At 42.7% G+C, this 13,483-nt stretch overlaps 1 protein-coding gene across 1 annotated transcript in view; it reads left to right on the forward strand.

Annotated features, from left to right (window-relative positions):
* The first annotated feature begins 2,825 nt into the window (after positions 1-2,825).
* Positions 2,826-13,483, forward strand: part of Anxa13 (annexin A13) — a 56,668-nt gene continuing 46,010 nt past the window's right edge. The window contains exon 1 of the mRNA XM_021184033.3: positions 2,826-2,883. Coding sequence (XP_021039692.1) covers positions 2,869-2,883 — 15 coding nt within the window. The 5' untranslated portion in view covers positions 2,826-2,868. The remainder of the gene's footprint in view (positions 2,884-13,483) is intronic.

Here is a 13,483-nt window from a genome sequence, read left to right on the forward strand (position 1 = left end):
TTTTATTTGGAAGAGGTGGGAAGGGTGCCTGCTTATTAATGAGAATAACAAAGTCTTGCTCTCTTCTCAGTAACATGAAGTAATATTGTAATAACATGAAGTAACATTGTAATGTCATGGTTTAGATATACATTGTTTATAATTTTTTAAAAATTGGGGTGGGGGGACTGGGGGATCTTCAGAACCCTGACTACCTTGTGGTGTTTCTTGGCTAGCTAATGTTGGGACAAAGTAGGGAGCAAGAGTTGGACGTAAGTCTTCACACATTACTGTCCCATCCATGACTTGAGAATCAGGGTTTTATTATCGCCTGATACAAATGAGTATTTGGTTTTGGGTTTGTTGTTGTTTGTTTATTTGTTTGTTTTTTGAGGCAGGGTGTCATGTAGCCAGGGTGTCCTCAAGTGCTGGCCTTGAACTCCTTAACCTCCCACTTCCATCTCCCAAATTCTGGGATTAAAAGCATATGCCATCATGCCCAAGACAGTGTCCTGCACTCTGGGCATGTACAGAGGGAATCTAGATCAGATAACAGTGTCCTTTCCCACAGGTCATGAGAGAGCAATGCTCACTGATGGCTGTTCAAGAATTCCTTTCATAGTTAGCTGTTAGCATCTGATGTGTGCCAAGCTCCAGCCTGGATCCTGGGTATAGCAGTGACCAGACCAACAGGGACGCACCACCCACCTTGTTAGAGCTGGGGAAAAGATACTGAATGTAAATAAACACCAATGGCTGAGTCTGGAGAGATGGCCCAGTGGTTAGGAGCACTTACTGCTCTTCCAGAGAACCCAGGTTCAGTTCTCAGCACCTATTTCAGGTAACTCACAACTGTCTGTAACTCCAGTTCTCTGAGGTCAGATGTCTTCTTCTGAGCTCCACAGGCACTGGGCATATACGTGGTATACATACATGCAGATAAAAATTAATGCACATAAAAATCAACTATGTATCTTTAAAGATGGTTTTAAAGATAAAAACCTAAACACCCATTTTTGCTTGCTTGTTTGTTTGTTTGTTTGTTTGTTTGTTTTTCAAAACAGGGTTTTTCTGTGTAGCTGGCTGTCCTGGAACTCACTCTGTAGACCAGGCTGGCCTCGAACTCAAGTACTAGGATTAAAGGTGTGTGCCACCACTGCTTGCCCCCCCCCTTTTTTTTAATTAAGCAATTTAAAGAATCTCAAGCTGGGGCTGATGGTACAGACCTATAATTACTGTTGTACTGGGGGCCAAGGCAGCCTGGGCCACAGGGTGAGTTCAAGGCCAATTTAGGGAACACAGTGAGACTGTCTCAAAATAAAAAGTAAAACAAGAAAGTGATCCAGCTCAGCTGTAGGAGGCTGAACCAGCACCTCAGACCCTCCATTCAATTCCAGTTACTGAAACAAATGGGGAAAAAAAAAACCTTGGAAAACCACAAGATTTAAGCATCTTAATGTAGAAAAAGGGATTTGTAAGTGAGAGAAGGAAAACACTGACATATTTAAAGATGTTAAAAATTTACAATTTCCTCTTAAATATATTTACATGCTCAAAACAAACAAAGCAAAGGCAAAACACAAAACCAAAACTGAGAACTCAGTAGGCTTACTTTTAATGGTCATCTTTTTGTTGAAGAAAAAAAGTTACTCAGACTGGCAGCTAATATTATTATTATTATTATTTTCATTTAAATCTATTCAGATTATAAGAATGATGATGACCCTTGGGGGCTGGAGAGATGGCTCAGTGGTTAAGAGCACTGACTGTTCCTCCAGAGGTCCTGAGTTCAATTCCCAGCAACCACATGGTGGCTCACAATCATCTGTAATGGGATCCAGTACCCTCTTCTGGTGTGTCTGAAGAGAGCAACAGTGTATTCATATACATAAACTAAAAAACTAAGTCTTAAAAAAAGAATGATGATTCAGTACAACTCCATGTATCATAAAAAATTATCTATAACAAAATAAGAATAGTGATATAAATAAAATGTAGTTTCAGTCTGCTTGGTTAATGCTATGATGGTGATGATGATCATGGATTTTAAGACAGGTCTCGTTATGTAGCACCGGCTAACCTAGAACTCACTGTGTAGACCAAACTGTCCTCAAAGTCACACAGATCTGCCTGCCTCTGCCTCCCAAGTGCTGACATTTAAGGAGTGTACTTTCAGCAATGCTTTTATTATTACACACACACACACACACACACACACAAATACAAGAATAACTCGGGGCTATTGAGATGCATCTGCAGGTAAAGGTGCCGGTTGCCAATGCTGACCACCTGAGTTTGATCCCCCCAGACACACATATCAGGAGAGAGCTGACTTGTCCTCTGACCTTCATGTGTTCTCCATGACGACATGCACACATACACACGCACATAGGTAAGAATTTTAATTAAGAAGATGATTGTAATACCAAGAGTGGTAGTAAATGATTATAACATCAACACTCTAGAGCTGAAACATGAGGCTTTCTTCCAGTTCAAGTCTAGTTTGGGATATACGATGAGAACCTTTCTCCAACAAGATGGGGAAAAGGCAAAATAATCTTTTCAAATTCTTTCAACTATTAGAATCGAGTGGAGCTCAGCCCTTTAGTTGTGATAAAGTAATTCAACTTTAAAGAGTCTAAGCTCCCGTTTGTTCCCTGGGTGTACAGTCTCTCGGATGGCCTGCCTGTTCAGCGTGCCTAGCTAGAGCACATTCAGAGCCATCGCCACTCCCTACCCATCCCCAACAGTGTATTCAAATCCAATGCCAAAAGTTACTTATTAAACACAGGAGATAGTGTGCCCTGCAAAATCCATTATAAACTTGGTCTGTGGGAGGACTGGTCTCTTCTTGAAGAAACCCAGGGCAGTCATCCCAGAGAAGAGGAGATGGGGAATCGTCATGTAAGTATTAACTAACTGCCTTTGGGACTCCGTTTTCTGTTTGGTTATCCTGTGAAAGAATTCAGCTGTGAGCTCACAGTTGATACCTTTATGCTTTATTGCTTTAATAGTTCCCTTGTTGCTAGCATTAGCAAGAGTGTCCTGTGCTTTTTAAAAAGGTGTTTAACATAACCCAATAAAGATTGCCTCACAGCAAGCAAATGGCTAGCATTTATTTGTAGAATGCATAGGTAAAGCTTTTAACTGTGGCGAAATTGTGCAAATCCTCAGAGACTATTCCTGTTCAGAGTTTGTGGGACAGATGGGGTCCTGTTGGAAATATCAGTACCACGAAATAAAGACACTCCTGTGAGGCCATCTGGTTTAGACTACAAGGTGAAAATCCTCCAGTGTTATTGCCCAGCACCCAGATATTTGCAATTGTTCATGAAATCGACTAAATGTTTCCTTTTTTTACTTCTAAAACGTCTAGGCTTACAAATAGCATGTCTGAAGCCACAGAAAAACTGACCAAAACATTCACCATTTGGAATCTTTGTTGCATGAGGCAGATAAGAATTGAATTAGAGTTTTCCCTTGTGTTGAAAACCATTTATTTTAGTAATGCTGCTTAACATGGAACCTGCCATCTTAACAAATTTTAAGTGTACAATAACAGTTTTACTGGCTACAAGTATAATATGCAGAAGCAGACCTACAACTTATGCTTCTTTCTTAAATAAAATTTTGTCTATTGATCAGTAATTCCTCTTTCTCCCACTCACTGTCCCAGCCCATTCCACTCTGATTATCTAGTTTGCATTACTTTATATCCTATACATTAGTGAAATGTGCCTTTGCTTCAGATTTTTCTGTGCTGAGATATGAATATCTGAAGCTAGCCAGTAAGAACCTGGATGAGGTCATGTTGCAGCCATGGTAACTTTTTGTGGTGATATTTCATATACACAATAAACTTAATATAGATCTTTATAGAATATGACACTCGGGGTAAAGGGAGTAAAAATCTAATTTTTTTTTCTGCACACTAGCCTTGTTTATAAGAGTTTGCCTTTACTTGTATTAAAGCACTGTTTTCAGAGGGTTGTTAAGTTTAACTCATAAGCAAATAGCCTTTTCCAGCTAGCCAAGATTATGAGTTATTTATTCACTGCCTTTCCCAGGAATCAAAAACTAATTACATTACAATATCATTCATATCATTCATACCAAGCCCCTGACCTAGGAGAAAAATCAGCATTGCTGGGATTTTAGGAGACCACCAGTCCAGCACCTGCATTTTGTCCCTTGAAAAACCACTCCTGATCAGGGCAGTTGCCTTTTGAGACTGGAGCAGAATTTTTGTGGATTTCATTTTTGAATCCCCAGGTCCCTTCTTCCTTCTCCCCCTTCCCCTCCAACAACAACAACTTCTCCTTCTTCTTCTTCTTCTTCTTCTTCTCCTTCTCCTTCTCCTTCTCCTTCTCCTTCTCCTTCTCCTTCTCCTTCTCCTTCTCCTTCTCCTTCTCCTTCTCCTTCTCCTTCTCCTTCTTCTTCTTCTTCTTCTTCTTCTTCTTCTTCTTCTTCTTCTTCTCAGAAGGTAGTCAATAGTTGCCCAAAGGGGACAACCAGCCTTGGTAGCCTTCCACCTACAACCATGGCCTGAAGGCACTTCATTGTCCTTTAAAATCATAAGATTTCCCCCCAGACATTTATCACCTAGCTCTTTTTATTCAGGCTGAAAATCTCCTTCCCTCCTTCCTTTCATCCCTCCCTCTCTCCCTCCCCCCTCTCTCTCTAGTCTTTATTTCCCTCCTCTGACTATGAAACTAAATTTCACACACACACACACACACACACACACACACACACACACACACAGCTTGTTACAATATTTGCAGCTAGGGGGAAAATGTTGCCCTGTAAGAGTTCAGGTTCCCAGCAGCAACTGTTTAACACCCCACCCCCACCCCCAGGACATATTGCCCAAAGCTAAGTTACAGTGTAGCAAGGAAATGTAACAAGTGCTGAAGGAGAGATTCCATTCCAAGAGAGTGGATGCAAAACCTACTGAAACATTATGCTAGAAACTGTTTGTATTAATTGCCCTACCAAGCTTCTTGAATACATACAAACTAAAACCAGAGCGCTAAAACCAATTCACAAATTAAATACTAAGTGGGCAATGCTGTTTTCTTGAGTTCAGTGGTCCTGTGCAATCTCCAACAGCTTTTTTTTTTTTGTCCTACTGTTTCTTTTGAGTTTCTGCAAGCCTAAAGTATGATGTAGTGACTAGTGACTTCCTGCTATTGTGCTTACTCCAGTCGATCTACTAAGAAAGACTAAGTTTTCATATGTCTTGCAATGTCATTAGGCCTTTCTTTCTGCTCTGATACTTGACTTCCACATTCTCTCTCTCTCTCTCTCTCTCTCTCTCTCTCTCTCTCTCTCCCCTCCCCTCCTCTCTTTCTCTCTCGTCTTTGTTATTTCCTTCCTATGACTATGAAATGAAATTTGACTCATTAAAATTAAAACTCCATATACAATGGCAGGCACTGAATTCACATGACAACGTTTACTCATCCTTGTGACCCGGGCTAATGTGTACTAAGTTTTAGGGTATAGTCATCATTTAATACTTAGGAAAACCATAACTTCCTAAATAAACACACACACACACACACACACACACACACACACACACACACACACACACACACACACGACTACTTGGCTAATACTGCAATGGCAGGACATGAATTTTCCAAGTGCTTACATCTACAACCCTCGCCAGCCCAGACACTGAAGACTTTATGCTTTTCTTTTTCCTTCCCATTAGTGATTTTATTGTTTGTATTTATTCGTATCTGTGCGTTGTGGGAATGCATGCTGTGGTGCATGTATAGAGATCTGAGGGCAGCTCTGTGGAGTCAGTTCTTCCCTTCCACCTTTACATGCTTTCAAAGAATGGAACTCAGAGCTCCAGGCTTTCACTGCAAGTGCCTTTAACCACTGAGCCATCTCACCAGCCCTGAATTTCCCTTTCTTTCTTCCTTCTCTTCTCTTCTCTTCTCTTCTCTTCTCTTCTCTTCTCTTCTCTTCTCTTCTCTTCTCTTCTCTTCTCTTCTCTCCTCTCCTCTCCTCTCCTCTCCTCTCCTCTCCTCTCCTCTCCTCTCCTCTCCTCTCCTCTCCTCTCCTCTCCTCTCCTCTCCTCTCCTCTCCTCTCCTCTCCTCTCTCTCTCTCTCTCTCTCTCTCTCTCTCTCTCTCTTTCTTTCTTTCTTTCTTTCTTTCTTTCTTTCTTTCTTTCTTTCTACTAAAGACATAATTCATTGTGACAAACCTGTTTGAATATCAGTAACCAAGATACTGGGTTAGTATTACACACCATAGTTAAAGAGTTTGCATAGCCTAAGCTGGCCTCTATGCTATAGAACATTACACATAGAAAAATAAGATATCTAGAAAACTATGCTTAGGTTTAGTTAGGTGGTTCATCAGTTCTGTGTTGTCACGTGGGTTATTTTCAAGAGAACTGATATCTAGAGGAAAATAGAAAATTGAGCTGACCACTGAAAAAGTGACAACGTAAAAAGAGAGAGAAAGCAAGACTCGATAGGGACACTGAAATGTGGAAATGCTCACAAACTCAAATGGATGAGTGGTTTCTGGGAAATTATTTGTAATGTTGATAAAGAGAGTCTAGACAGACAGATAGATTTGCTATTCATGGGGCCCCTGACCTAGGAGAAAAATCAGCATTGCTGGGATACTTATCAGAAATTCCAAGGCAGGGCTAGCTCAGTGAAGTGCTTGCTACACAAAGTCCCAGCAGCAGGGTAAAACGCCAGGCACAGCACGGCAGCACATGCCTATAACACCAGCACTGCAGAGGCAGAGACGGGAGGATCCTTACAGATTTCTGGCCAGCTGGTGGAGATGAATCTGTGAGTTCCAGATTCAGTGCGAGACCCTGCCTCAAAAATAAGGTGCCAGGCCAGGTGTGATGGCACACCTCTTCAATACCAACACTCAGGGGACAGAGGCAGGTGGATCTCTGCGAGTTCAAAGCCAGCTTTGTATACATGGCGAATTCCAGGCTAGCCAAGGCTACCTAGTGAGACCCAGTCTCGAACAAAGACAAACGAAGTAGAGAAGTAATTAAAGATGACATTCAGTATCAACCTCTGACTTCCACCAGAGCACCCACGTATGAATTCCCCCCCACACAAAATTTTTAAAAAATCACAGAATCTTAGTGCCACCCAGAGCTACACAGAACTTCAGTCTGTATCTTACACTTCCTCCATGTGTTTCAGTCTTGGGTACAAGTTCCCAAGATTGAATGAACACTGGATTTACATGGAGAGTTCTAAAATCCACTGGTGTCCAGGTCCCACCCTAGAGCTTTGAAATCAGTTGCTGAAGGTGCTTTCCTGGACATCAGCATTTGTAAGTGTTTTCTCAAGTGACTCTCAAGTCCCACGCACACACCTAACTTTTAGGGAGAGCTCAGCACACTGCTGAAGAAAGTGGGTATCATCAAGAGTGCCTATGAATGAAAACTAGCTTGTCAATGGCATAGCTGCCCAGCCATCTGCTTCCCTGTCCGTGAACGTGCCAAGTGAATGATTTACTTGTGCTAATATTTAGCCAACATAAACATTATCTAATGTGGAGAGCAGTTTGGGATCAGGTGAACACTGAGCAAACTCAGGTAAAGGTGGACCAGGGGTACGTTGTGGGTACACAACAGGTGGGGAACAGGTCTGTGTTTCTGGAGAAAAAAAAAAACCAAACAAGCTTTAGAGGCAGGTGCAAATATTATGAAGAGCTTCAGGAAAGAAGATATGGTTTTAACCAAGTGTGTCCATTCAATTGCGACCTGTATGCAAATGTAATGCAGTCAATTCCCAGCAGAAACACCCTGAAACCATGCCTTCCTTAGCAGGAAAACATTTATGGTGGAAAGACAGTCCTTTGGATCATTACCCAGAGTATATATAGGAAGTTATAAGAAGGACCTGTGATAGCAAAATATTCCACGTGCAAAGCATGCCTTCTTCGTTTACACACAATTTTTTGCTTAAGGTCTAGCTATTTTTCAAGTGAAATTATGTGCCCTGGGCTTTAGGGAATTTTCTGTCTATGGCAGATAAAAGAAGCCACATTTAAGAGGTGGTAAGAAGGCTGCCAGGAACAGATAAGGCAGATACTAATATATTCATACAAGGAAGGAATGAACTTACAGAATGACATAAAGTAGCTGAGAGCTGCAGGTACCGGGAGCCACTTAGTACACAGATGCATTCATACATAGCCTGGCAGCGCACCCTGGTGGCATGGCTTGGCAGCGCACCTTGGCATTGTTCTCAGCTCAGAACTGAGTGAGACTCTCAGTAATGATAGAGATAGATAGAAGTGAAATAGGGCCTTAGAAGTGTTGATGATAGCCAATTGGCTATCACCTGTCCAGTGCTTACTCGAGTGGGAGTTATGCAGGTGTACACTGTGATCTGCGAGGTTTGAACTCTTCATTTTACCTGGTACAGTACCAAGCTCTGTGCAGTCTTTATAACAATCCTGAGAGATACTGGTATGATTCCTCTCAAGAATGGAAAAAGACGAGAGGCATAGGAAAGTGCGGTTGTTTTGGTTATCTATTAAGGAACATCATGCGGGTCTGGGAAGATGGCTCTGTGGGCAAAATGCTTGCCCACCAAATACCTGAATTCAGATTCCAAGAACCCATGTAATAGCTGGGCATGGCACTGTTCCTCTGTACCCCCAGTATTTAGTAAGGGATCTGCAGGCAGGACCTTCCAAGAGCTTGCTGGCCAGCCTAGGCACAGTAGTGTGCTTCAGACTCAAGAGAGACCTGTAGAGAATGACAGAGGAGACACCTAATATTGACCCCTAACCTCTATACATACACACACGCAAGTGTGAATACACCCTCACACACACACACATACACACTTATAGATATCACAAGATAAAGTGTGGATTTGGACTTAGCCATTTTTCACAGTGTCTTGGGCTCATTTAAGTATTGTACTTAGATTCATGCTATTGTGCTTAGTAGATAACCAGGGTCATTACTTCCTCATCTTCTTTCATCCCCTTCCTGAGTCTCTTCCTCCTCCAAGCTGCATTAAATATCAATTAACATAACATTCTATATCTCTCATTTGCCTGTGGATTTAAACCAACATTTTCAATCTGGGTGTCACAACTCCTCTGGCTGCCAAGCAACCCTTTCACAGGGGTGGCATATCACACATCCTGCATATCAGATATTTATATTATGACTCATAACAATAGCAAAATTATACTTACAAAGTAGCTATGAAAATAACTTTATGGAAGGGGGGAGTCACCACAACGTGAGGGGCTGCACTAAAGGGTCACAGCATTAGGAAGGTTAAAGACCACTGATCTAAACTCATCTCTCTTGGATGCTTTCCTCATGCTCTATTGATGGTTCTCTGAGTAGACGATTGCATTTTATTTTGCTTCATAGTATAATCCCCAATATAGTGTCTGCTATACAGCAAATGCTCCAGAATGTTTTAATAAATCCTTTAATTTGCTACTATATTGGCTATTTCCCTGTTGCTGTGATAGAATTCATGTCCAAAGCAACTGACAGGAGGAAGTAGGTGTTTTGGATTACAGTTCCAAAGGATAGGAACTAATCAGGGTGAGGAGGCACAGCCTTGAGGGGCAGGCATAGCAGCGGATCAGACACAAGCACAAGACAGATAAAGTGAACTGGGAATGGCCACACTTTAAATTTTCAAAGCATGCCCCTGTTGATGTACCTCCTCCATCGAGGCCACACCCCCAAGCATCTGCCAACAGCACTACTGTCTTAGCGAGGGTTTGCATTGCTGTGAACAGACACCATGACCAAGCCAACTCTTAAAGGACAACATTTAATTGGGGCTGGTTTACAGATTCCGAGGTTCAGTCCAGTATCATCAAGGTGGGAGCATCACAGCATCCATGGTGCAGGAGGAGCTGAGAGGTCTACACCTTCATCTGGAAGCTGCTAGGAGAAGACTGGCCTCCAGGAAGCTAGGATGAGGGTCTTAAACCCCACAGCCACAGTGACACACCTATTCCAACAAGGCCACACCTACTCCAACATAGCCACACCTCCAAATAGTGCCACTCCCTGGGCCAAGCATACTCAAACCACCACATATATATACCTACATATGCACACCTCCTCATGACACAAAAAGAGGCAGACTCATGACAGACATGCTCACAAGCCACAAGCAAGAAGGAAGAGGAGAGAGGAAAATAAGTCTTTCTTCTCCTGTAGCCCTCTCCTACATGAGGAAAATCTTCTAGAAAAGTTCCAAGCAGCCTGTCTCGTGGGGCAGACTGATGGGGAAAGGGAGACTGAAGAGCTGTGAGAGTCGTCCTTTGTCCCTGGGACAAAGTAAATCTTCCATTTACACAGGGGGCAAATGTTGGGTCAGAAGGAGAGTTGACTCCACGCTGTTGGAAATGGTGTGATGACAGACAAAGCAAGCTGGTGAAAGGAGGCCTGGCCATTACAGCTCCAACCTAGGCAGACAGGGTCTGCTCCTAGAGACCATGAATATTGGCTCTAACACACACACACACACACACACACACACACACACACACACACAGAGAGAGAGAGAGAGAGAGAGAGGGAGAAAGAGAGAGAGAGAGAGAGTCAGACAGACAGAGACAGAGAGAGACAGAGACAGAGAGACAGAAAGAGACAAAGACACAGAGAGATAGAGACAGAGAGACAGAGACAGAGACACAGATCAGGATCAAAATATACAGGCTCCCAAGTCCTTTATATAAAACTGCTTAATATTTTTTATGTAACATATGCACATCCTAGACACTAAATCATGTCTAGACTAGTGGCTATAGAGCACTGCATTATATATGCAATGTAAATGGATATTTCACTCTACTGTTCCCAAAGAACATGAAAGATGATTTTAAAAAAACACTCTACATGTGCTGGACAGATGCAATTATTTTCCAGATAGCTTGTTATCTGTGGTTGGTTGAATCTGAAGAAGCAAAGCCAATGGACCCAAAGGCTGTACATTATCTTCCTTCACCATTCATGTATAAAATGTCAGAGAGGGATGGAGAGATAATTCAGTGCCCAGGAGTGCTTACTGAACCTTTGGGAACAGAGCCATGGCCTTACCATCGCTGATTTCTTCAAACTGTGGTTTCCACTGATAGCATGTCTGATGCCCCCCATCACTCATAGTAACTTTCAGATGACTAAGGGATAATAAAGACTTGAAGAACAGACATGGGGGGATCTGGGTAGTTATAGTGTCAGGGGTGGTTAAAAACACAAAGGGGAATTTTAAAGAAAAGAATTACTAGGCTTGGAGCCAACGCACATTAAAGTCTCTTACCAGGGGAAGAATAACTCTCATTGTTTCGCTGAAGAGAATTCAGATGTTTTGCCTTGCTTCCTTTCTAGCGAATCCGAACATGTCCACACTCTGTTGTTTAGGTTTCACTGTACAGCATGTGTAACAGACACTACAATCATTTGACCCAGGCCCAAGTATTTTCTCTCTTCAATTCTGTCTGCTCACTTATCTTTGATCCTGGAGATTTCTAGAATTTACCATATATATAATCTGATAGGAAATGAATCCCAAGTTTTCACTCTGGGTGACTTGGCTAAAGACAGCCTTTGGCAATATAAGAAGGAAATGGATCATTCTTTTCTAATGAAAACATGCTTCATTTGTCCTAACGCCCTGAAGACATGGCTGCTGTCACCACTGAGAAATTCCCTTCATCTCCCAGCAGCCACCGTGCCCTCCATGCTTGGTGCAGTACAGTGGTAACTGGATACCTGGAAGTTTCATGCTCTTCCAAGGTCTCTGGCTACCAGAGCACTCTGTGGACAACCCTTGAATAGAACTGTCATTTTCTCCATAACACAAATTTTGTTTCCCAATAATTAATGCTATTTCCCTTTCTAACAGACCAGCAGTTCTCAACCTGTGGGTCTCGACCCCTTTGGGGGTCAAGTGACCTTTTCATAGAATCACCTAACACCACTGGAAAACCTAGGTGTTTACACTACAATTCATAACAGTAGCAAAATCACGGTTATGGAGTAGCAATAAAAATAACTTTTTAAAGAATTAATTATGTTATGTATATGTGTACACAGTAGCTGTCTTCAGATGCACCAGAAGACGGCCTTGGATCCCATTATAGATGGTTGGGAGCCACGATGTGATTGCTGGGAACTGAACTCAAGACCTCTGGAAGAGCAGTCAGTGTTCTTAACTGCTGATCCATCTCACCAGCCCCCAACAAAGATAATTTTATGGTTGGGGGTCACCATAAGCTGAAGAACTGTAATAAAGGTTTGCAGCATTAAGAAGGTTGAGAACCACTGTATTATATTAGACACTCCATGTTCTTGGGCCCAACATAGCACTAAAAGACCCTAATATGGGCCAAATGAGTGCTGTCACATAGCTGTGACACCCTGCCATGCCGGCTGTGGTGTTCTCAATGTCAAGATGCAGACAACAGAACCGGAGGCAACAGGTTCTCTCTCACTCAGCTTCTCGCTCAGGGTCTGTACTCAGCTCCATTTTTTTTTATTTCCACATTACTGTATCCTATTACTCATCGTTCAGATTTATCCTCAGAAAGGCACAGCCTGCTTTTAATCTTCCCTTTTATGGAAGCCCAGTTATTTCTTTTAGTGCCTGGAGATCTTTGCCTTGGTCAGAACCCACGCACCGGTTCACCACTAGAAACTCAGCCTCACACCACCTTCTAAAGGAATGTGTTGACGACATCATGAAATGCACAGGCTGTTTAGACCCTGGGCACGTAGAGCCTTGGTACTATTGACATTAGGACTCAGGTAGCGCTTTGTCGTAAGGGATTTTCTATGTGCTGAAGTGTTTAGCAATCCATTGCTTCTATCCTTGGCTATAAGAGTAAATTTTTCCAGGCAATATTGCCCAGGAGAAATCACTCCTGGCTAGTTAAGAGCCAGTGCATTTATCACACACCTATAGGAGTTCGAGACCATGGGCAGAAGATGTCCCCATAAAGCCTTCAGCTCTCCAGACCTGCACCTGTGTCTTATTTGTTGCCTTCCTCCTTCACATTGACCCTTGACCTCCTGAGGAGGGCAGCCGCAGCAGCCCTGAGAGGCAGCAGTTTTTCTGTGTTAGTGATTTATGGTGGCCAGGGGAGGGAGACCTCACTACACAGCCAGTGACATAGCTGACTGCTAGGCTACAGGTGTCCTGAGCAGAGTGACACTGTAGGGAAAGATACTGCTGTGATCACTCATGAGTCATTTACACACCTCTCCTGCTTGGCTGGAACCTACTGAAGGCTGCCTGGCTTTGTCTGTCTATATCCCCACTCAGTGGCCACACATCAACACGTCTGAATATTTACTGCCACCTCAGGGACAGTGAACAATACCTACCGCTTCAAGGTGCTGGCTGTTGAAGTCTTAGGTCAGGCTTCCTTACCTCTGGCCGAGTCCACAGTCACCTTTGATAGATAAATGTCACATCAACACATACAACCTAAGAACACTTGTCTCTA

The sequence above is a fragment of the Mus caroli genome, unplaced genomic scaffold, assembly GCF_978045245.1.
Source record: "Mus caroli unplaced genomic scaffold, Mus_caroli_1 scaffold_16, whole genome shotgun sequence".
In the NCBI taxonomy this organism is placed as follows: Eukaryota; Metazoa; Chordata; class Mammalia; order Rodentia; family Muridae; genus Mus; species Mus caroli.